We start from the raw sequence: 20,595 nt of genomic DNA, 5'->3' as shown, positions 1-20,595 counted from the left end.
TCAATCAGGAGCAGGAAATCGTCAGATTATCGCAGATCATTAAACATCAGCAATTACGTATGGTCTTTTTCTTGCCGGTCATCGTTCGTCACTGGTTAGACCTTATACCCAACATTGGGTCTAACCCCTTGGACATCCTTCCTGCTGCCTGTATCGTTCGACTCGGTCTGCGTCCGACAATGGATTATACCTCTTGGAAATCTTCATTCAAGGGTGATCCCTTCATCGACATTGATCAAAGCGTCCCGTATTTTCGGCGAAAGTTACGCGAGTTCTAGATAATCGACAAGTTCAAAACAACATGGCTATTCGCCTAGCACTGTACTAATACGCCCCCACGAAGCCTCACCCGGCGCCCGAATAATAACGTTTGGCTCTCGCTCGGTTGTAGCCGCGTCTAAATCTTCAATACTCCATATTCTATGGTGCATTACAAGATAAACGGATGAACAATACGACAACTCACAACCTCTTTCGCTTCGGCTTCTTTTCCGTCTCCAGTTCCAGTTCCAGTCATGTCATGGTCCCACATCCCGTTCCTCCCCAAACTGGCCCGTGGTTTCTCGATCCACCTCCTTCATACTGTCTCCATTTTAGCCGCAGAAACACGCGACACTTGTTATTCTTCGTTGCTAACATTAAGGAACTAGTTTGGCCGATAAGTGCCCATCTTCATCAGCATAAAGTCCAATATTCAAGTTGAACCGAGCGAGCGTCGATCTTCTGTTGCCTTTGATCTTCTTCACCTTCAACGAATTTCCCCATTCTGTCATGCGTTACCTGCAGCGACATACCGATTCGTAGGGGTCTTCAACGGAGCAATTAACGTACACAATTTATTTCCGTCCAGTCCCACTCACGCGGCCCCCGGTCACAACCAAGCCAAACCCCGCTATCAAGACCCAACTGCGACGGCACGCTTTGCGACAGCGCAGTGCAGTAATTACCAACCGTCATCTACGCGCCTTGGCCTACGACTACCTGGTTGCTGGCTTCTTATTGCCTGCCGGTTTATATCACGGCCTGGCCTTTTCGAGTCCCTCCCCCAACTTATATATCGCAGCGCACCATATTCCAGAGCTTCCTCTTCTGAAAGCGGGTCATGGCATCTGTTATAACAAACCAGGTGAAGCCGACCCTCCCTATATCTCCGGTCAGCTCAGGCGCAATGGGAGGCCAAAATATCTCGCCTCACGACACTTCAGATCCTTCAGCACGCGGTCGACGACGAAGTCGTTCGCCCGAAAATGACGGTCCTGAACAGGATATAAAAATCGAAGGAAACCAAGATGGTCCAAATGGCGCATCATCCGCCTCAGACGGTCCAGGTCCTGCCAGAAAACGAAGACGTAGTCGGAAAGGCTTGGACAAGAGGTTTGAGTGCAGCGCTGAAGGGTGCGGGAAGAGTTACTCAAGAGCCGAACATCTGTATGACCTGACTTCGTGCAACTTACCTATCAATGTGCTGACATAGAACCCAGATATCGACATCAACTAAACCACAACTCGAAACAAACTTACCACTGCACCTTTCCCAACTGCACACGGACATTTGTTAGAGGAGATCTACTCAAGAGACATATGGACCGACATGCAGCAAAAGGTTCACAGCTTAATCAAAGAGATACCATGGCCGGGCACATGGCGTCGACTATTGTTCCCGGACAACCCCCCAGTTTCAGTCGGAACAACTCTATCGACTACGGAAGGTCGCAACAAACGAATACGCCTTATCAACCACCTCAAGTTCCAACACCCAGCCCTTACTCGCCCATGGGCAATGCTCCAACTGGGATGTATCAAAACGGCAATGTGCCCAATGGCATGGATAGCTACATGTCCCCAACCCAGGGCTACGATAATCGCACGCCTCAGCTTAGCCAACCTCAATCACCTGCAGTGTCTCAAAGACCTTCCATATCGGCCGGCAATTCACAATACAACGTGATGTCCCCCGTTGCTAATCAACAAGGCTTTTCGAATCAACAAAACATGGGACAGAACAACTTCGTCAGCCAGCAGAATGTAATGCCTATGAATTTGCCTCCTGCCCAGTACTCCAATGGACAGAATTCTGCACCTGTTACTTCGGCTGAGTACTCGGAGCCAGGCACTACGCAGGCCAGCGAAATGATGATGCTTGACCAGATGGCCATGCCCGCGACTGTCCCTGTCTTTGGAGAGGGCGGCGATTTGAATAAATCACCTTATGTTGGAATGCCCGAGGACTTTATGGCGTACCTCTTTAATTCGCCAAGCCAAGCTATGACTCCGGTTATGGGCCCCAACTACACCAAGTCAGTATCAGCTCTAGCCTACATGAGCGATTGTGCTAACCCAAGCTTAGTTATGCGGAATTGCAAGGCAATCAGTTCAACATGTCTCTTCTGGGTACTGACAGTAACTCGCTCGGGTATTTTCCAACTGCTCCCCAGCAGATTATGGCTGTCAACAATCTTCTCGATCAGCAGGTTCCTGAAGCTACGATATCCGAGGAGAAGAGCCAAGAGCTGTTCGATTTTATCAAAGAACGATTTCACGATAATAAACATGCTCCTCCTGATCGTCAGTGGGCCGACCTACTGGAAGGCGATCGCTCGAACGGCGACCACATGCTTAGCAAGAGGATGATGCAGGCCTATATCGGTTCTTACTGGTACCATTTTAGTGACCAGATGCCTATCCTTCATAAGCCTACGTTCTCGCCTGACAAGACTCCCAATCTTTTGTTGCTTGCAATGATGGCTATCGGGGGTGCATGTCTGGATCGAACTCACGGGCATAAGGTGACAAGAGCGAGCGCTCAGCTGTCCAACTTCCTTGCCTGGCATCTTCGTTGGGATATCTTTATGGACGTCAACTTCCGACCGCCTGCCAAGCTATGGATCTTCCAAGCTTTAATTCTGCTTGAACTTTACGAGAAAATGTTTGCGACAAGAGAACTCCACGAAAGGGCCCACATTCACCACGCTACCACAATTACTTTGATGCGAAGGGGACGGTCCCTGATCGGCAAATCTGCATTGGATTCCCCGCCAAACCCCCGCGATGGGTCCAACGGTTCCCGACAGTCCTCCACTTCCAGCGCCACTGGAACGGCGGATAAGTGGTGGGAGCATTGGGTTACCAATGAGGCCACCAGGCGTGCGGCATTCGCTGCATTCATCGTTGATTCGATTCATGCCACAATGTTCGGCCACTCAGCGGTCATGGTCGCTCATGAAATGCGACTGCCTCTTCCCTGTGATGAGTCTATGTGGAGAGCAGGAAGTAGCTCCGAAGTCTGGAGGATTGAGTCAAACTTGATGTCGAACGGTATCAAGCCAACTTCGTTCTTGGAAGGTCTTAAGCGAACACTGAGCGGCCAAGATGTTCACACAACTTCCTTCGGCAGAACCGTTCTCATGACAGGTCTCTTGAGTGTATCGTGGCATATGCATCAGCGAGATCTTCAAGTCAACGTTCTGGGTGGTGGTATTATCCAAGCTTTGGGTGGCCGTGACCGATGGCGAGCTACTCTCACTCGAGCGTATGACACTTGGAAGGCGGACTTTGACAAGCATTTAGAGCGAAACGAAGCAGCTGATCCTTACCAGGATGACGCTACTAAGCGACAAGAGTTCAATGTTGTGTTTGAAAGCCGCACCGTTTTGCACCATCTAGCCCACATGGCTATGCATGCTGATATTGTTGACTGCCAAATGTTTGCTCGGGCAAAGCGTCTGCTTGGCAGAACTATTGGGCCTCAAGAGTTCAACAGTGCTCAGAGGCGAATCAAAGACCACTGGGCGCATTCTGCAAGGGCAAGAGATGCTGCCTTTTACGCCATCAAGTTCCTATGCTCTGTTCTGGCTCCCGACCAAGTCTCTCCAGCGCACGCCGGTGGTTATCATCTCGATGAACCTTATGATGCCCGAGACGACGTTCTTCTAAACCGACCTTGGGTCATGTACTTTGCTGCGCTGGTTGTATGGAGTTACGGATTTGCACTGGAGGGCCCTTGTCCGAATATTCCATTGCCAACTAACAAGCAGGAGAAGCTGCATCACATGAGGAATTATTTTATCAAGTTCGGCACAATCGAGGATCCGTCCGACCTGCAGAACAGAGTCGGCTTCAACTCGAATACGGCTCTTCTCATGGTTCTCAAAGATACTTTCGAGACAACACGCTGGGAGCTTCTTCACGAAGCCGCTACTCTGTTGAACAACTGCATTGTTTTAAACCAGGGTGGCACAATTGCATAAGGGCGAAAAAGTATTTGATATGATGACATTGGAGGCGTTAATTTCTTGAGGGTTTAGATGATATATATGGATAAAGAATACGGCGCATATAGGGACAAATTACAAAGGTATGAGATACGATGGACGGAACAGCATGATTTATTTAGAAGGAGTCTTATATTTTGGGCTGCCTTTTGCTTTAGTATACCCCTAGTGTTAGTTTGCACAATGCAATGGTCAACAAGCGTACTGCGTCAAGGAACAATCACGTCTCGTCTAGTATCTCGATGAATGTGAGGAAGTTACGCTCAATACTATTAATACATATGCAGGCATCACCGCCTTTGGCAGACATGCATCGCTAATTCATCATGGTATCCTGAAAAGTATACAACATTCCTTCTAACGTCCAGTCAGACTGGACCCGCCATCATATTGAACACTACTCCTTCGGAGGAACGACATGGGACTATTAAGCCGCTTCGTCGGCGCTCCATCGTTGCCTCCCAAAACACCTGGCGGCAATCCAAGCGTCGGGATACTAGCTTCAGGCACAGCCTCTAATGGCGTGGCCACCGGCGCTGTTGCAGGCGTGCCTTGGACCTTCTGACCCTTCTCTAAAGCTTCCTTGTAGAACTCCTCAAGAGCGGTCTTGTTCTTACAAAACTCGTCGATCTCGGCGTTGAGAGAATCGGGATCAGGAGTTGTTGCGGGTATGGCCTTATGCTGTTGATCAGCTGGTTTCAGCGCTGGCGAGTGATAATAGTGTGTTGGTTTGAGGAGCGGCGACGATAGTGTTGCGGATTCTGTCATTCCAAAGGTTGAATAGGCGCCGTACGATGACATGCGGCCGCCGCGCTCTGCCAAAGATGGTGGATCAATGGAACGGATGTCCTTGTCGCGAGGGTTCGCAGGGCGGTTACTATACAACCGGTTTGCTAGAATCAAAAGATCGCCTTCATCCGTTATCTCAGCCAGTAGAGTGCCACTGCGATGGATGTACTGAGTGTACCTGTATTCAGGCTTGCCCCAGGAGTAGCTCACATCGACGTTGCTCGGGAAGTTGGATGCTGCCTCCATATCCAGAACAAAGTCGAACTTCTTGAGAATTGCCGTCTGGTAGAAGTGCTTGTTTGGAGATGTCGTCGGGCCCAAGGAGTTGGGGTCGATGTACGTTTCAGGCTTCTGATCCGGAGGACGGGCTGCCAACTTGATGCGATATGGTCTTCTGAATGGATTTGTCTCAGTAATGGTGCATGCCTCTTTGATAGGTACTTCAACAAGTCGAAGGCCATACTGGCTGGCCTCTCGAGCCCAGCTCTCAACTGCATCCTCCACTAGCTTTGTTGTGACGTTCATCCAGTCGATGCGGATATGGTAGCAGCTGTCAGGGTTGTGAAGACGGTCATAGTGAAGGTCAATCCTTTCTGGTCTATATGACCGCTTGCGATGATCAACATCGTACTTGATGACCTTGCTGAGCACAACCCTCGGCCTCTTTCCGCCGTAGGGGAATGATATGGTTGGTGTTGTTGAGGTTGATGCAGGGGAACCGCTTTCCTCGCCCGAACGAGCTGACATCAGAGTCCGAGGTGAGTCTCGATTCGACGCCTCAAGACTTGGTGTTGGCGGTACAGGAGCTCGTCGAGTGTTGAACCATCCCACATGAGGCTTGGCATACTCACTGGCGATTTGATAGTAGTAGTTACCATCACGGAACTGATGCCGCTTATCAACGTGAACAAAGAGGCCGCCCTTGTCTTTGGTGTTTCCAGACTTTGGTTCTTCATGCACCATCAAGGCATTACCCAGCGCCTCGGCGTCTTCTCGAGTATCGAGATCCTCAAAGTTGTCAAGCAACCATGTCACCATGTCCGATCCGATGAAACTGGCAGAGTAGAGGCGAAGATGCCATCTGCGATTCTGCAGCCTAACACCTCCATTCTCGACAGGTTGCTGCATAGCATCAGCCAAGGTCGCCAAATTCAAATTGGACTTCTTGAAGCGCTCCTTGTTTGACACAAGCCCCTTTCGACTAGCACCTTCCACGCCTTCTGTGAGAGGAAGCGTTTCAACTTCAGCGGTAATGACCACTGAAGGATCATCAGTTTTCCATACGATGTCGAGCGGGTTGGGGTCACGTTGTCGCTTTTGCTGACCAACTGTATGATATCTCCGCTCACTCGGAGGAATGTATCGATACTTTTGCCAGGATTGAGCAAGACGCTTGATACCTTCGATTCGTACCTCTTCGGCGTGATCCCCTGTCTGTGTCCTTGCTACTGGCACATCCTTTCGCAGAACAGGGATAAGGACGAATCTTGCTCGCCAGAAGCGAAGGCTGTCTGTCATTTCGTCATGATGCCCAGCGATGTATGAATCAATCATGTTCCAGTTGCGGTCAGTACGAGGGGTGAGAAGATCAATTTCGCGCGCTTCGTAGGTGTCGTCCAACAGTGTGCGAATGGCAGGCTTGTAGATTGGCGAAAAGCCTTGGGAAATGAACGAAGTATCCGTTGGCTTTCGCATGAAAATGTTCACCTCGACTTCCGTGCCATTGACGCACGAGAGTTGATGGATGCTGTTGCCGACTGACATGAAGATACTTGTGCCATCCTCCAGGGGTTGATCTCTTGAGAATATGTCGCCAATCTTGATCATGCTTTGTCCAAAAGCGCGAGCAACTAATGGTCCTACCACAACTTGGAATCCCTGTGTGAATCGCAAACTGATCAGTTCTTGAATGAATTCCTGGCGTGACTTGGGTGTCTCGACCACATCATCATCAGCGTCCTGTTCGACGGTATATGGATGACGATGATATTCTGTATCGAACTGTGTTTTTGAAGGGAAGTACTCGGTGGTTAGGGGTACAGACGCAGGACAGCAAAGAGCTTTCCATTTCTGAACCTTCATTTGGGCAATCTGAGGATAAACGTGTTGCCATCGACTATACAAAACGGTATCGTCAATCGCGAGGCTTTCCGGGTTGGAAGGATTCACAAGAGTCAGCCACGGAGTGATAGCAGTGGTAGGTGACAGAGTCGTGGGGAGATCCTGGACAGCATCACTCAATGCACCAGCTCGCAGTTTATTGGTGTACAGTTTCTGAGCATCATCAGCGCGAAGGGCTTCCGAATACTTGAGATCGCGATCGTCCTCTCGCTTCTGCTGCCGAGTATTAATCGACGTGCCTATCGTGGTTGATGCGTTTCTCAGCTGCATCGCAGCCACATCCAGATTGGAATTGTTTCTTTTAAGAATAGGAATACTAGGAGTCATAGGCACTCCTTCGACAATAGTGTCTGGAGCATCTAGCCGATATTTCTGAATAGAAACTGATGACGGATGACTGGAGATTGTCTGTGGGGAGCTTGGGCGTAGTTCTGGTCGGACGCGGGGTGTTGATGGCTGTTTGGCTTCGCCAGAAGTGACACCAGAAGCATTGACTGTCTCAGCCTTAATCTCTGCAACCACTGCCTTGGGAGCAGCAATACCAAATCCTCTCTGGCCAAGACTGATCTGCCTCATCAGCTTGGGCTGTTTCGCTATTTGTTTGGGTGGCTTCGGCGTTGGTTCGGCGCTCTTCTTGAGGCTGGTTGGCGATGGCTTATCGCCATCAGTGATATTCATTGACAATTTCCTTGCCGAAGGTCCGAGTATAGGCGCCCTTTTCTCTGGCAGCGAGGTTCCATAAAGGCCTGAGTCCTCGGCCAACTGTCTTCTCGTGATTTCGTCCAAATCCTTGGCATATCGAGACGAGTGATGCCGACTACGGCCATGGGAAATCTTGGCTCTGTGATCATCGAACTCTTGCAATTGCTTCCATAGTGACTTTTCGCCAGGGCGTGCCAATCTGTCTGGGACAAATCTTTGAAACCCATAAGTGTGGTCGAAAAGACCATCCGGTGGACGTCTGTTGGGTATATACACAGTATCATTGATTCCAGTGTTACGGTATTTTTGCGAGGATGGCGGTTCGGTAATATTAGCGGGGAAATGAGTATCAACCTGCAAAGGTGTCGTTTCGATCTCGTTTGTTTCGAGAACACTTCTCATCTGCAGGGCGTACATACGGCATCGAATGTTGAACTCATCTTCGTCGTCTTGTACAACCTTATTAGACACAGACAAAGCGATACCTTCATACGACAAAGCCTCATCAGAGGCGCCAGTCCAGAACGAAACATGAAGCCACTGCGGAAGCGCAAAGCACCACTGGTCGCTTGTTGCCATGGATATGAGGGGATCGGCACGGCGCGAAAGACTCAGTCCTTTAGAAGGTGAGAAGGATTCGCCAAGAGATTGATAGCTACCGATCACTGGCGTAGGGTGATTGGGCGTGCTATCGCGACTGTGAAACGATCTCGAGAAGCTTGACCGATGAGCATGGCCGTGGTCGTCAGAGTACTGCGGGTTGCGGTACTTGAAGAGAGGTACTGAATGCAGGGGCATTTTGGGCATACATATCAGATCGATACCAATACCATTCCCTACCAATGCCTCAGTAGTCCTTCGCAAAGTCTCGTAGTCTACCTCAAAAACACCAGAGCCAGGGCTGATTACTGCAATCGATATTCCTGTCCTGGTGAGATCTCGATCAATGTGATCGTGCGCAAACTGAGATGAAGCGAGATTTATTGCCTCTAGAACATTGCCATACATGGCATAAGTCGACTCGGCTTTGACGCGAGATGGAGGAGTATCCTTAGGAATAGAGTCCGGGCCATTGATCTCAGCTTGGGCGTTAAGCTTGTGATGGTACAAACTGATATCCCGGCGGAAGAAGTTGAATTCCACCTTCAGCTGGTGCAGAATCTTTGTCCATTCTCCACTGCCCATCTCGCTGACTACCACTCGGTAAAAGTCTTTGTACGGTCGACGAGGTCCAGAGGGCTGTATGCCGGTATAAAAGTCACCAGAAAGGCTATCGAACTCAGCCGTCAAACCAGTATCATACTCTACACGCGCGAACAGTACGATGCTGACCAGGTGCTTAGCCTTGAGCATAGCCCATCTCTTAAACAACGCGGGGAGAAACCCGTTAACGACCTTGTTGAACATAATCTCGCCGGAGCTCTCTGCATCGAACTCCCACATCTCTTTTGCCATTTGAATAAAAAGGACGTATCTTGCTGATTCGCTTCGGAAGATGGGCCGAGTGTCGCGGGTGAAGAACGCAGAGTGCACTTTATGACTATCAACATAGATTGCAGTGACTTGCGCTTTGATGGTGCCCATGAACAGAACCGATTGGCCTTTGTAAACGGTTCTTCCAGTCAGTTCTCCAACGGTCATTCTCCAAATGTCTGATCTAGACAGATACTGGTCCTTGAAGGACAATTCTACGTGAGAAGCTTCCGTAGCTGGATTCTTGGCATCCACCTTGATCGATATTAGCATCATGCATTTCACGCTGGGAGGGATCCCTCACCATTGTCAAGAGGACCTGAGAGCCCTTCTTCATTCCAAAGGCATCGGCGATATGCTTCAAAACATAAACTTCGACGTCAGGATTCCGAGTCTTGGTCTCTTGAGGCATATCCTTTGCGACAAAGAAATACTTGAAACCCGCGCTGTCTCCATTTTGGATTCCTGACATTCCCTTGGAAGCATCCTGATTTTGCTTGTTACCGGCACCATGCCCAGTAGAAATCTTTCGCAGGTCGTCCTTCACGGTCGATATACACATCAACATTCCAGGCTTCACGTCAGCGCCCACTACATCGAAATTGAGCAGGACCTCGTCCCGGGCATAGCCTTCGTTGACCGTCACAGTACATCGGCGTTCTATTCTTGTTCGCTTCTCCTCCTTGAGAGTGGAATGGGTCGATACGCTCGCAGGGGAAGCTGGGACCTCGGTATGGGTGCGATCTAAGCTCGACTTGCTAAACTGTCGCCAGTGCGGCGGTCCCATGCGTGGGACCGGGTTCCTGGAGCTACCATTTCGTGACATGGGATCGGGCTGTCGCTCGCTCGCTACAGAGGCAGATTCGACAGGGCGCGATATAATCCTGTAGCTCGCATGTTGCTCTGAGTGGATTGGCTTGATTGACTAAGCCGATCACGAGGCTGTTGATGGAGAATCGCTTGTCGCAAACGGATATCGTCAGTAGCATGAGCGCTTGGAACGTGAGGTTGGAGGTCGCGGCAGAATCCATTCACCGCTTTTCAGTCTTGGAAGCTTGTTGCTGGACACACATCATTGTGTAATGTGATTGGCTGTTCACAATAGCTGTCTTAAAGTGTATGGAAAGCTTGAACAAGATGAATAGTAAAAAACAACTCACTGATTTCAAAAGCATAATGAGATGGAAATATCTATTCACTGTTGTTGGATAAGGGTAGCTATCGCATTATTCATGATTGCCATTATCACCCAATATTGCTTTATCCATAAGCGGACGATCCTATTTTCTCTACAATACCCACATATGAACAAATTATTACCGCAGTTGGGATACCGTACAGAGTAGATTATAGGACTTTTGTCTCATAATCTGGGACCGGAGGCATTTTTAATCTCGATTTTATTGAGAGTAGCTATAACTAGAAATTGACATTGCCTTCAACGCCTGTCGCTTCGCACTGGTATAGTCATCTTTGCCTCAACGATTGTGATGAAGTAAACTTCCAAACTTCCAATAGATTTTCAAAATTCAAATAGACTTTGTACAAGTGCCTCCTCAGCCAGTATCCATGAAAATCATTGGGGCAAGGACGGGTAGCCACATGGGGGCTAATATATAAACATCAATGGGGAAAGCTTTCGAAAACCTTGCACCATGGGCTGAGAAATAGATAGAGGTGCAAGCTTAAGACGCACTTGCCTCGTCGGAGTGAGTTGGGTACCCTGTTTTGTGGTCAGTAAAGTTAAGTACGTTGGTGGATTTGACTTACACCAAGAGCAGACAGCAATAATAGAGTAGAGGCAGATCAGAAGCCAACCCTCCAGCCAATGGCTCTTACCATCTGCAATCAGGTAGTTGACCAGCAAGACGGCTACAAACATAGTGGCGACCTGGAACAAGTCGAAACTCAAGTTCATCTCGTCGTTGCCCATGCCCCAGCCAATGATGACAAGCAGAGGAATCAGGAATAGAGCAACTTGCATGGAGCTTCCGACTGCAACTCCAATGGCCAAATCCATCTTGTCCTTGATTGCAACGGTCACGGCCGTTGCGTGCTCAGCTGCGTTACCGACGATTGGCAGCAAGATCAATCCGACGAACTCCTCAGATACACCTCCGGTTTTCGTAACGGCGTCGATGGAGTCGACCATAAACTCAGCGCAAAGGGCAATCAAAACAGTAGCAATCGTAAGCGTAGCAACTGCCACCCAGAAGTGCAGCTGGGGCTCCTCCTCCTCGTCCTCATCTTCCTCAGTCTTTGGTAGGCGATGAGGGTTCATGAGCATCTGGGAGAGACGCTCATTCTCTTCGCGACCTGTCATGCCACCACCAACAAGAGCACCTGGGACCATGACACCTTGACGGAGACTCGCGCCGCCGCCGCCACGCGACCAAGGTTTCGCGGCAACCTTCTGGCCTTCCTGTCGGAAAGTGCTAGAGTGAGTCTTGAGCTGGAAAAGAAGATAGGCCGCATAGACGATGAGGAGGATGACAGCTGTGCCTCTTGAGAGCCGGGCAACGTTAGTGGCCGGTGTGTCCCTGGCTTGATCGAAAACCGTTGGTACAATGACGGAAGCGACAGCTAAAGCGAGCATGCTGTGACACCTTGTTAACAAAGAAGGTTCATCGAGTCAGTGTTTGAAACTTACCTAGCCGCAGTCTGTGCTACTGTCTCATTGAAATACTGGGCTTCACGTCGCAGTCCACCAAAGAAGAAACAAAAACCCAAGACGAGAAGCAGGTTGCTGAGAATTGATCCCACCAAAGAGGTCTGGACAATGATGACCTTGTTATCCACCAAAGCCAAGATAGCGACGATGAGTTCAACAGCGTTACCGAAAGTAGCATTGATTAGACCTCCAAGAACCTCGCCAGTTCGTAGGGCAATTTCTTCCGTGGCGAAACTGAGGATGGCGGCGAGTGGAATAATTGCGATGAAGTTGACCACAAATACGGCGATTCGGTTCACGCTGTGAATATAATTGAGAGCGATTCCGACTGGGGCGGCGATAAGAAGGATGTTAATGTATGAGTTGAGAAAGGTCCTCTCCAATTGGTTTCGGACGGTGAAAGGCTCCTTTGGCTGGACATTGCGGAAAAGTTTTGATGATTGTCGCCTGTCGAGTTTTCTCTTCTCCAAATCGACATTTTGGTCTGCGGCAGCTGGAACATCTTCGCGTCTTCTGTTTCGTAATTGATTTTCATCGCCGACGAGTGAGCGCTGTGATATAGGGATGTCGTCGCTTCCATCAATGGGCGAGCCTCCTCCGGCCATCTTCTCTCTGTCATAACCTTCTTCCTTGCTTTTCCTCGTGTCCATCATTGTCTCTGCTGTTGACCACTCTCTGGCTGGTCCGCTTCGACCAGGGTCAGTGACGGCGTGTGACAATTCTTCTCCGGTCGTCTCGTCTCGAGTACGTTGCTGTCCTTCTAGGCCGGCCTCAGAGAATGTGCGCGCTCGACGGTTCCAGGCGACGTGACGAAATGGGTTCCACGATTGATCGGTACTGGTACGGCTAAGGGCGTGCGCTTGACGCTTGATGTTGAAGTGATTGACTATCGCGATATGAGTAAGTAAAAAATGATAATAACAGTAACAAAGGCTATGTGCGAGTAAATGTGAAAAGAATAGAAAGGAGCTTACAGGTAGACATCGCCAAGAACTGGGGTCCAAGTTGATGCGTGGGTCAGCAGCGGATGGTGCGTGTGCGTGTCACTACGGCAGTGCAAAAGTAAAAATAAAGGTAAGGTATCAGTACCTAAGGGAATAAAAAGATGAACTGCCAAGAATTCGAGAACGGGAAGGGTTGGTGGTGGGCACCGTTTTGTTGATTCCCCGTTAGCTTAAATCAATAGTGACCTCACTGTCCTGTCTCTCGTTGTCCCCTTTTAATTACATTTCATTTCCCTGAAAAATGCCATCTTCCTGCCTGTGCTATGCCACTTGTGTATCACTGGCTGGTTCATTATGAGCGACACGTCGAAGGGGACAACCAGAGGTCTGATACTACGCTACTGCTACCTTACAGCTATTAGGTACTCTACCTGGTAACGGCAACGGCACAATTACTGTCAGCGGCAAAGATTCCGGTCTCCAGAGGCCTCCTCCTTTGTCTCTTGTTCAGGAGCAAAAGTCCTCCAATAAGCATGATTCAAAGCTTGGAGTCTAGACGCTGGGTCGTTCCACTCTACTGTACATACCTACGCACTGATGGTGACATGGCCAGCCACAAACAGTCGCAACACCTTCTACGTGGATGGCTGAGTAGTATCCATGATTCAGTGTGATGCAGCTGATAACAGGCTATTGGAAGATGTTTATCAAGCTAACAAAAATGACCCAAAATCTTGTTGTTACGGGTCGTCATCATTCAAGCGAGAGACTGGTCCTTGATGTTCGCAGGGGTTAGTCTATGCCAAGCCGGCCAAGAGTTGCCGAGCGATCTACCCTTGTCTTGGCGATCTGACTTGATGCACAAATGTTCAAGTTATGTCATCTATGCAGCCACCTTTGTCCAATTGCCTTGATTCTTGGCGCTCACATGGCTATATTATTGCCGTCTTATTCGCAACGGAGAGTGATTTCCTGTTTCAACTTGTTTTCTGGACTGTTGTTTCACATCAAAATATCTGACAGAATCCATCATCAGGACATACTCATGCTCTCATATATAGTGTCAAAGTTTTTCATCTATTCATTGTATTAAATATTGTTTACAGCAACGCAATAAAAGTAGTACTAGGTCGTCGAATTTGTATATAGGTACTGTACTCAGAAATACCCATATATTGGGCTAACGAGTATGATGCTCTTTGCAGGCTCCCTCCCATTGGCATTAGGGTGAGCTACATTGTAATGTGAATAGCTCAGGTATCATAAATCGCAAAGCTCCAAAAACGCCATGCATCGTCTCCTGGCTCCCGTTTTTCATTCCTTTCAGAAACTCATTCGCTGCTCATTCGCGAGGCCACTTTCCCACTAAATACTCTTCAAATCCGCTCTTGCGGGATGAGAACGCCTGTCCCGATATGCATTGTTCATGTCAAAACCAGTCCAACTGATTCAAATGATACCCCGTGTCGGCTGTTTTCAGCCTCCAAATCTCTTCAAAGCCAGTCCCCATCAAGATCTGCGCCCACGTCAGGTTCAGGCAACGGGTTCTTCCTAGGTCGTCCTCTCTTCCGTGGTTGCGAATCGGACCTCGCCCGTTTCTTTCGTCCACCAGGTGTGTTTCCCCCCTTTCGTTTACGGCCTCTGTCAAGCGCAACATTGCTTTCGTCTTCCTCTTCATCTCCACTTGGAGTCGAAGGACCGTCCATATCCATCTGATCAGCGTCATCCGCAATCTTGAACTCCTTGTCGACATTCAGGAGTTCCACGAGAGCGGTGCATTTCTGGACCATTCGTTCTTGGTCTTGGAGTCCGCCCATATGAGACTCGATCTCGTCCCAAACCTTGTCTCCATGAACACCTTGAACTTTGACTGGTGTCTTGTTCAAATCTTTAGCTAATGCCTTCGCCTTGCTATCATGCCGACTGTTACCCATGCCGTAAAGACGACGCAAATGGGTTCGCGTTTCCCACATTGACAATAGGATAATGGACGCTGCCGCCAGCTGACGCAGTCGGGCGGGCTCAACTTCGGATGCAATCGCCAGAGCTATTCTGGAATCGCCCTCCAATGGTGTTGTTCCAGGTGCTGTTCCAGGTGCTGTTCCAGGAATTGCGTCACCCGAAACTGCAGGAACTGGTGCTGAGGCCTCGGGTGCTGACGATTGCAGTGTATCGACGCGAACATTAAAGATCTCCGACTCGATGGCCTGTGCGAGGGGGGCACCAGTACTGGTCACCATCTTCTCAATAGCATTCACCGTGGTTTGCAACTCTCCAACCGTCTGATATTCGAAAAATGCCAGGTTCTCGGTGATGAAGCGTGCAAAAGCCATATGGGACGGGATCTCCTCGGTTGTTTCCAGTTTGGCAAGGTCAAAGTCCAGCTGACCACAGAGCTTGTCCAAAAAGCGCTGGCGGTTCTTCATCTTGCTAATCTTGAGCACTTCCATCAGGAAGTGTAATTTGGATTGGAAGGGGTTTGTTGTTGCACCACGAGTATCCTCCACAACATCCCGCTGATATGCGAAAGCTGACTGCACCGCCTTGGCATATTCTCGTTCAAGCACAGTCTCGTGCTTCTCGTGTAAGTACCGATGCTCAGAAAAGGCCAGCTCCGCAATTCGTCGGTTCGTCGAAGTTTCGAGGGTCATCAACGTAACACAGGTCTCTTTGGGGTGTGTTAGACCCTGTCGGTTAATGCTGCCCAGAACCTCTGTAGCGAGGAAAGCATGATCACCCTGGCCGGAGAGTGCGATACGAGAAATGTACTTCAAAAATCGCTGAGAAGTAGCACTAGCGACATCGTCAAAGTTGGTCCCTCCCATGACTGTCAATTCTCGCTTTTTACCTGATGTTGGCGCCTCCGCTGCTGTTTCCGAGCGTTTTTCTTCGGTCACAAGAAACTCTCGAAATGACCTTAATATCAACATCTCAAGACCGGGGATTTGTTCTTTGAAGACCTGGTCAAACAATGTGTACAGCTTGGGGACCGCATAATTGCGTGGCCAAGCTTGACAGATCAATCCAAGTGCGTCGAGTGCTGACTTGCGGATCTCGAGTGGCTTCGAGGGTGCTGCAAGAGGTACCAGCTTCTCAACGGCCAACAAAGGGACGGAGTCTCCTTTCCATTTAGGAAATTTTTGTTTAAACGGAGCTGTCCACTCATCCAGCTTGCAATGTTTTGCAACCATACCAATTAGCAGACTGTACGCGTAGGTCAAATTAATCGAATTTTGGTCGATAGGTCTGGCCTGTATCTGTTCAATTTTCAGCAGACTGGATAGCAGGGTACCGATCAGTGGAGTGTAGACGTTGAGCAGCCCACAAACCACCTGAGTGCAAGCAACCAAATCGTCCAGGGAGTTTCGCTGGCTGATCTTGGAGAGAGCTTTCAGTAGGTACGTGCGCACTTCTGATAGAAACTCTGTATGAACACTGGTCAAAGTCGGCAAAACTCGACGATAAATAATAGTCACATGCCGAAAAGCGACCAGCTCCTCAGGCTTCGAAAAGTTTGCTAGATGCGGCAACAGAAGCCGGATCTGTTCGAAATTGAACAATTTGGGCTCGGCGTTTGCAAAGATCGTTAGCACGTGCAGTGCATCGCGGCCAGATGGGACTGTAGGATCTTCAGGGTCGAGATTATCGATCAGCCCAAACATGTTAGCGACGAGCTTAGTGCAGACTGTAAAAGGTCCACTCAAAGATTTATCTTTGGGTTTGAGGATGGACCGGAACACCTTGTCAAGCATCTCTGTGACCGTTCCAGACTTGACAGTTTGAATGACAAGCGACACATGCTCACTGAGCGTCGTCTGATACACGGCGGTTCCCTCGTCTTGGTAGAATGGCGCGAACCAAACTTCCTCAATCATTTGGCGAGCCAGATCGCGAACGCCTTCGTCGGGATCCTGCACTCGGCGCAGCAACCCGTTGGCTATCATGCTGCGAAGTGTCTTACTGTGATTTCGAAGATAAATATCACGAGTGAGTTTCATTGCACGCTTCCTTACGCCAAGGCCGTTGTCCTGAAATCGATTGACGATCATTGGTGTTAATGAATTCTCGAGGCGAGGGCGCATTGTCATGCAGTTGCCCAAAAGTCCGAGTGCAGAATCTCGTACTTGAATAGATGAATCGCCTGCGCAGTCCAATATCAGATCAATAACGGTTGAGTCGCCGTCCAAGATCGAGGGATCTGTCTCTAAAACCTGGTTGACACTCTTGAGACTCCTGCTTCTGACTGTGGCTTGATCGCTGGCCATAGAGCCAAGCAGCATGTTGAGGATCTTGCTGAAAGCTTCACAAAGAGGTGAACGCAGCAAGATGATACAGTAAGAGAGTTTAGCCTGGTTCGCTGAGACACTCTTGAAAGTGTACTCGTTGACGAGCCATCTACGGTCCTCAACCATCATCCTAAGACGATAAGCCAGGCGTCCCAATTCTTCGTCTCGTTCCTCCTCCTCATCGTTGTAAGAATCGTAGCCAATGTGCACCTGGGATGCCCAGCCCGCAACTAGAAATGAGATTGCACTTGATAAGTGGGGATCTTCGCTGCTTCGGCTTTGCACATGCTCAAGAACGGCTCTGTAAGGTCCAGTCCAGGCTACAAGCTGTTCCACGCGGGTCTTGTGTTCCAATGCTTGGTTAGCAATGTCGGCAAGGTATCGTGACAAGTCATCAGCTTCGTTGCCATGTGATGAGTTCATGAGTTTTTGAACATGGGAGCGGAGGCGGGAGATGGCAGCACTCAAACCACCCAACAGTTCCAGTGCCATATTCTTCGCTGGAGCAGCAGTCTTGGGTGCTTCAAAAAGTTGCACCATTCTGACCATCAACACTCGAAGTAGGAGTTCAGCTGACGGCCAATCTGGTGAGTCGAGGCAAGTGGTAAAATCTTCGACGAAAAGATCAAGCAAGTTTCGATAAGGAGTATCGCCGGATTTGGTCGACCCAATAGCACGCTGGACAATATAACTTATCACATACGATGCATTGCGCTGCGCAGCATCGGTAAGTTGAGAAACAGAAATCTCAAGATCCCTAATGGCGACGCTGTGTTGCTTTGCGCCTTGAATCTCACTCTTGATCGAGGAAACAAATTGTTTGGGGCCTGTGGGTGCGCGTTCCTCATCGTCTGATCCTTCCGGCTCACCATTGATGTTCCGAAGCAACTTGTGACGATCATGATCCTTGTTGTCGTCCACTCGCCCAGAGCTTGCTTGAACCAGTCTCATGATCAAAGCAGAAACAGGCTGGACACTTCCTCCGTCCGAAAGTTTGAATTGGCGAGCACTTTGCTTACCAACAGGCAGTTTTTCGAGTGAAGAGAGGATTTCATTGATGATGCCTTGACGTTGTTCTGGCTTAATCAAGAAGATCTGGGACAACATATCCATTGCAACAGAACGGAGCCCGTCGAACTTTTGAACCCCTACGACGGAGTCCTTCTCGAAATAGGCATTCTCCATAAAAATCAGTCGAGACGCCGTGTATTCAAGGGAATTGATCACGGTCTCTGAGAGCTCGATCTTGGTGACAAGCTCAGCCAGCAATGCAAACAACTTTTGACAACAAAGAAAGACCGATGTTATGGGCTTCTTGTTTTTTGAAAGAGCTTTGAAAACCCCCGAGGCGGGCCCGGACGGCCTTAGCTCCACGAGGGGCATAACGACATCCTCAGTGACCTTTCTGAAAATATCTACGCTCCTTTGAATGATGGTTTCGGAGTATAGTTGCTTGTCCTCTCTGCCACCGGAGAGGATGCGGAGACATGTACGGGCTGACTTCAGCATTGTTTCCACATCAGAAAGCTGCTGCACCCATGCATCAACGGTATCATCGTTCCAAGTCTCGTCAACCCGTATCTCCAAGCTTTCAACCTGCTTCAAGCTTGCATCACTCAGCTTCATTATTTGGACCAGGTGCTCTACAGGAATTCGGTCGAAGCATCTGAGAGTAATCGTCTTTTGGATCGCACCATGCATTTTCTGTTGCGAAGAGGCGGTCATAGCAACCTCTTGTTCTGATGTCATGGAAACGACTTCCTCATAACCTTGCTCATCTCCAAGCACTCGTCCTACCGAGTTGAAGACAGTGCGCACAAGCTTGTCCAGTGCATGGAGAGCTGCCTCACTCCGCTGACGCTGGTCCAGGCTCTCTCCGATGAGGTCCTGGCTATCAGGATATCCTTGCTGACTCTGCTTTCGAACCGAAAGGTGGTGTGGATCCTCTGGCGTCTCTTCGACTTCGACATACTCTTCACGGTTGATATTCGCGCGAGGAAGTTCGATTCGAAATAAGCCTTTATTGTTTGTATCCACATGGTTCTGCCCAAGAGACTCGGTGGTAGGCGCTGGGGGTTGTGGCAACGGCTGAGTTTGTTGCGGAGCGACGGTCGGAGTGTCATCTTGCAACTCGTCCCTCACATCAACATACGTGGATGGGTCGAATTTTCTCTTAGACGGTATAACAACTTCAATCCTAACAGAGTTCGATTTATGTGCCTGAGAATTATGTGCGGGAAGGCTGCGCGGCTGTGGAGGGTTCGGGGAATTGATCGAGGCAGAGCGTTGCTTAGGGGTCGTGTGGCCGCCAACTTGGCCATTCAGTTGTTTCGCTTCGGGAATGCCAGGCTTTGTCGTTTTGAAGTAGCCTCCCACTTTATCGAAGACGCTTCTTGTGACCGGTGACAGACCCTCGATAAGGCTCTTGCCAGTTGGCGGAGTTGCGACAGTGTTCGAAATGGGCGTAAACTTGCTATTAGTCGGTCAGAATACTATCAAAATTAATACGCAAAAAAATGATTCCCGTACTAATGCGTTCGCTGGCCAGGCTTGATGTCCTGGAGGACATGGTCGACCGCTTGTTTAACGTTGCGCGGCATCTGGGGGTGGGCAGCGGCGTCCTTGTTGAGGCTGTTGAATTCGTGCGCTTGGAATAAGTCGTTCAAAGGGAGTGCCGGGCAACCAGAACCAAAGACGGGGTCGGGGATTATATCTAACCAGAGTCAGCAACAAAATGTATCGCAAAGTCGTAGTGACTAACCAGGAATGAATGGAACCGTCGAGGTTTGCGGTGAGAAGGGCAGAGCTTCTTGCAGAGTGAAGGGGCGATTGCGAGGAACGGCAGCATTGTTATTGTCAGTCCCCGTTTGAGCAAGCAGGCCATTGGGGAAACCCCCATGATTATCGGGATGCATATTGTCCATTATCCCGTACGGGGAGGCAAGCCATCACAGAGCTTGGTTCAAAGGGAAGGAGCGAACGGATGATGGCGCATCGGAAGATCGCAGGTAATATCGGGACTCCAATCGAAACAATAGGCGGACACGCTACGAGCGCGTAGTTGTCGGTGCAGCTTCCGTGGAATGCGTGCCAATAGAACCTATTGTGAAAGCAATGAATGCGATTGTCGTGAATTAATTGCGGCTAATTAAACATTGTTTGCCAGCTTTCTGGGGAAATGAATGTAAACGGTGAGGTGGAAAGCCAGCCTTCAATAAAGCTTTGGAAACCAATGATCAGCCTCGTGAACTTGCTCTTTCCTTTGGATGTTTGAATGACACTAGTGGTCTGTGCGTCAGGCACGCTGCCAGTCAGCGTTTGTTCCACTCGACCCACTC

At 49.4% G+C, this 20,595-nt stretch overlaps 3 protein-coding genes across 3 annotated transcripts; 1 reads left to right on the top strand and 2 right to left on the bottom strand.

The window, feature by feature from the left end:
• Window positions 1-690: 690 nt before the first annotated feature.
• B0J16DRAFT_170610 (fungal-specific transcription factor domain-containing protein) lies at window positions 691-4,659 on the top strand. Its single transcript, XM_046122410.1, has 3 exons — window positions 691-1,428; window positions 1,482-2,297; window positions 2,348-4,659. The coding sequence occupies exons 1-3, from the start codon at window positions 1,103-1,105 to the stop codon at window positions 4,245-4,247; spliced, it is 3,042 nt and encodes a 1,013-aa protein (XP_045979999.1). The 5' UTR covers window positions 691-1,102; the 3' UTR covers window positions 4,248-4,659.
• B0J16DRAFT_273045 (uncharacterized protein) lies at window positions 4,629-12,911 on the bottom strand (the record flags this gene model as incomplete). The annotated part of the gene is made up of 4 exons (XM_046123622.1): window positions 4,629-9,611; window positions 9,661-10,246; window positions 11,129-11,953; window positions 12,007-12,911. Coding segments are annotated over 4 exons (7,299 nt in total), but the record flags the coding sequence as incomplete, so codon positions are not given.
• A 1,353-nt stretch (window positions 12,912-14,264) lies between these two features.
• Window positions 14,265-20,413, bottom strand: B0J16DRAFT_170532 (sister chromatid cohesion C-terminus-domain-containing protein). Its single transcript, XM_046122409.1, has 3 exons — window positions 20,019-20,413; window positions 19,787-19,970; window positions 14,265-19,730 (listed from the first exon to the last, which is right to left on the bottom strand). The coding sequence occupies exons 1-3, from the start codon at window positions 20,179-20,181 to the stop codon at window positions 14,465-14,467; spliced, it is 5,613 nt and encodes a 1,870-aa protein (XP_045979997.1). The 5' UTR covers window positions 20,182-20,413; the 3' UTR covers window positions 14,265-14,464.
• Between the last annotated feature and the right edge of the window lie 182 nt (window positions 20,414-20,595).

This window comes from Fusarium flagelliforme (assembly GCF_020744385.1).
Source record: "Fusarium flagelliforme strain FIESC 12 MPI-CAGE-AA-0113 chromosome Unknown B0J16scaffold_6, whole genome shotgun sequence".
Classification (NCBI taxonomy): Eukaryota; Fungi; Ascomycota; class Sordariomycetes; order Hypocreales; family Nectriaceae; genus Fusarium; species Fusarium flagelliforme.
The sequence above is the reverse complement of the archived record's forward strand: the minus strand, read 5'-3'. Positions and strand labels throughout refer to the sequence as shown.

Coding starts and splice junctions, on each gene's coding strand:
- B0J16DRAFT_170610 (XM_046122410.1), top strand. CDS start 1,103: ATGGCATCTGTTATAACAAACCAGGTGAAGCCGACCCTCCCTATATCT. Junction 1,429..1,481: donor TACTCAAGAGCCGAACATCT/GTATGACCTGAC, acceptor CATAGAACCCAG/ATATCGACATCAACTAAACC. Junction 2,298..2,347: donor ATGGGCCCCAACTACACCAA/GTCAGTATCAGC, acceptor ACCCAAGCTTAG/TTATGCGGAATTGCAAGGCA.
- B0J16DRAFT_170532 (XM_046122409.1), bottom strand. CDS start 20,181: ATGGACAATATGCATCCCGATAATCATGGGGGTTTCCCCAATGGCCTG. Junction 19,971..20,018: donor GACGGTTCCATTCATTCCTG/GTTAGTCACTAC, acceptor GACTCTGGTTAG/ATATAATCCCCGACCCCGTC. Junction 19,731..19,786: donor CCTGGCCAGCGAACGCATTA/GTACGGGAATCA, acceptor ACCGACTAATAG/CAAGTTTACGCCCATTTCGA.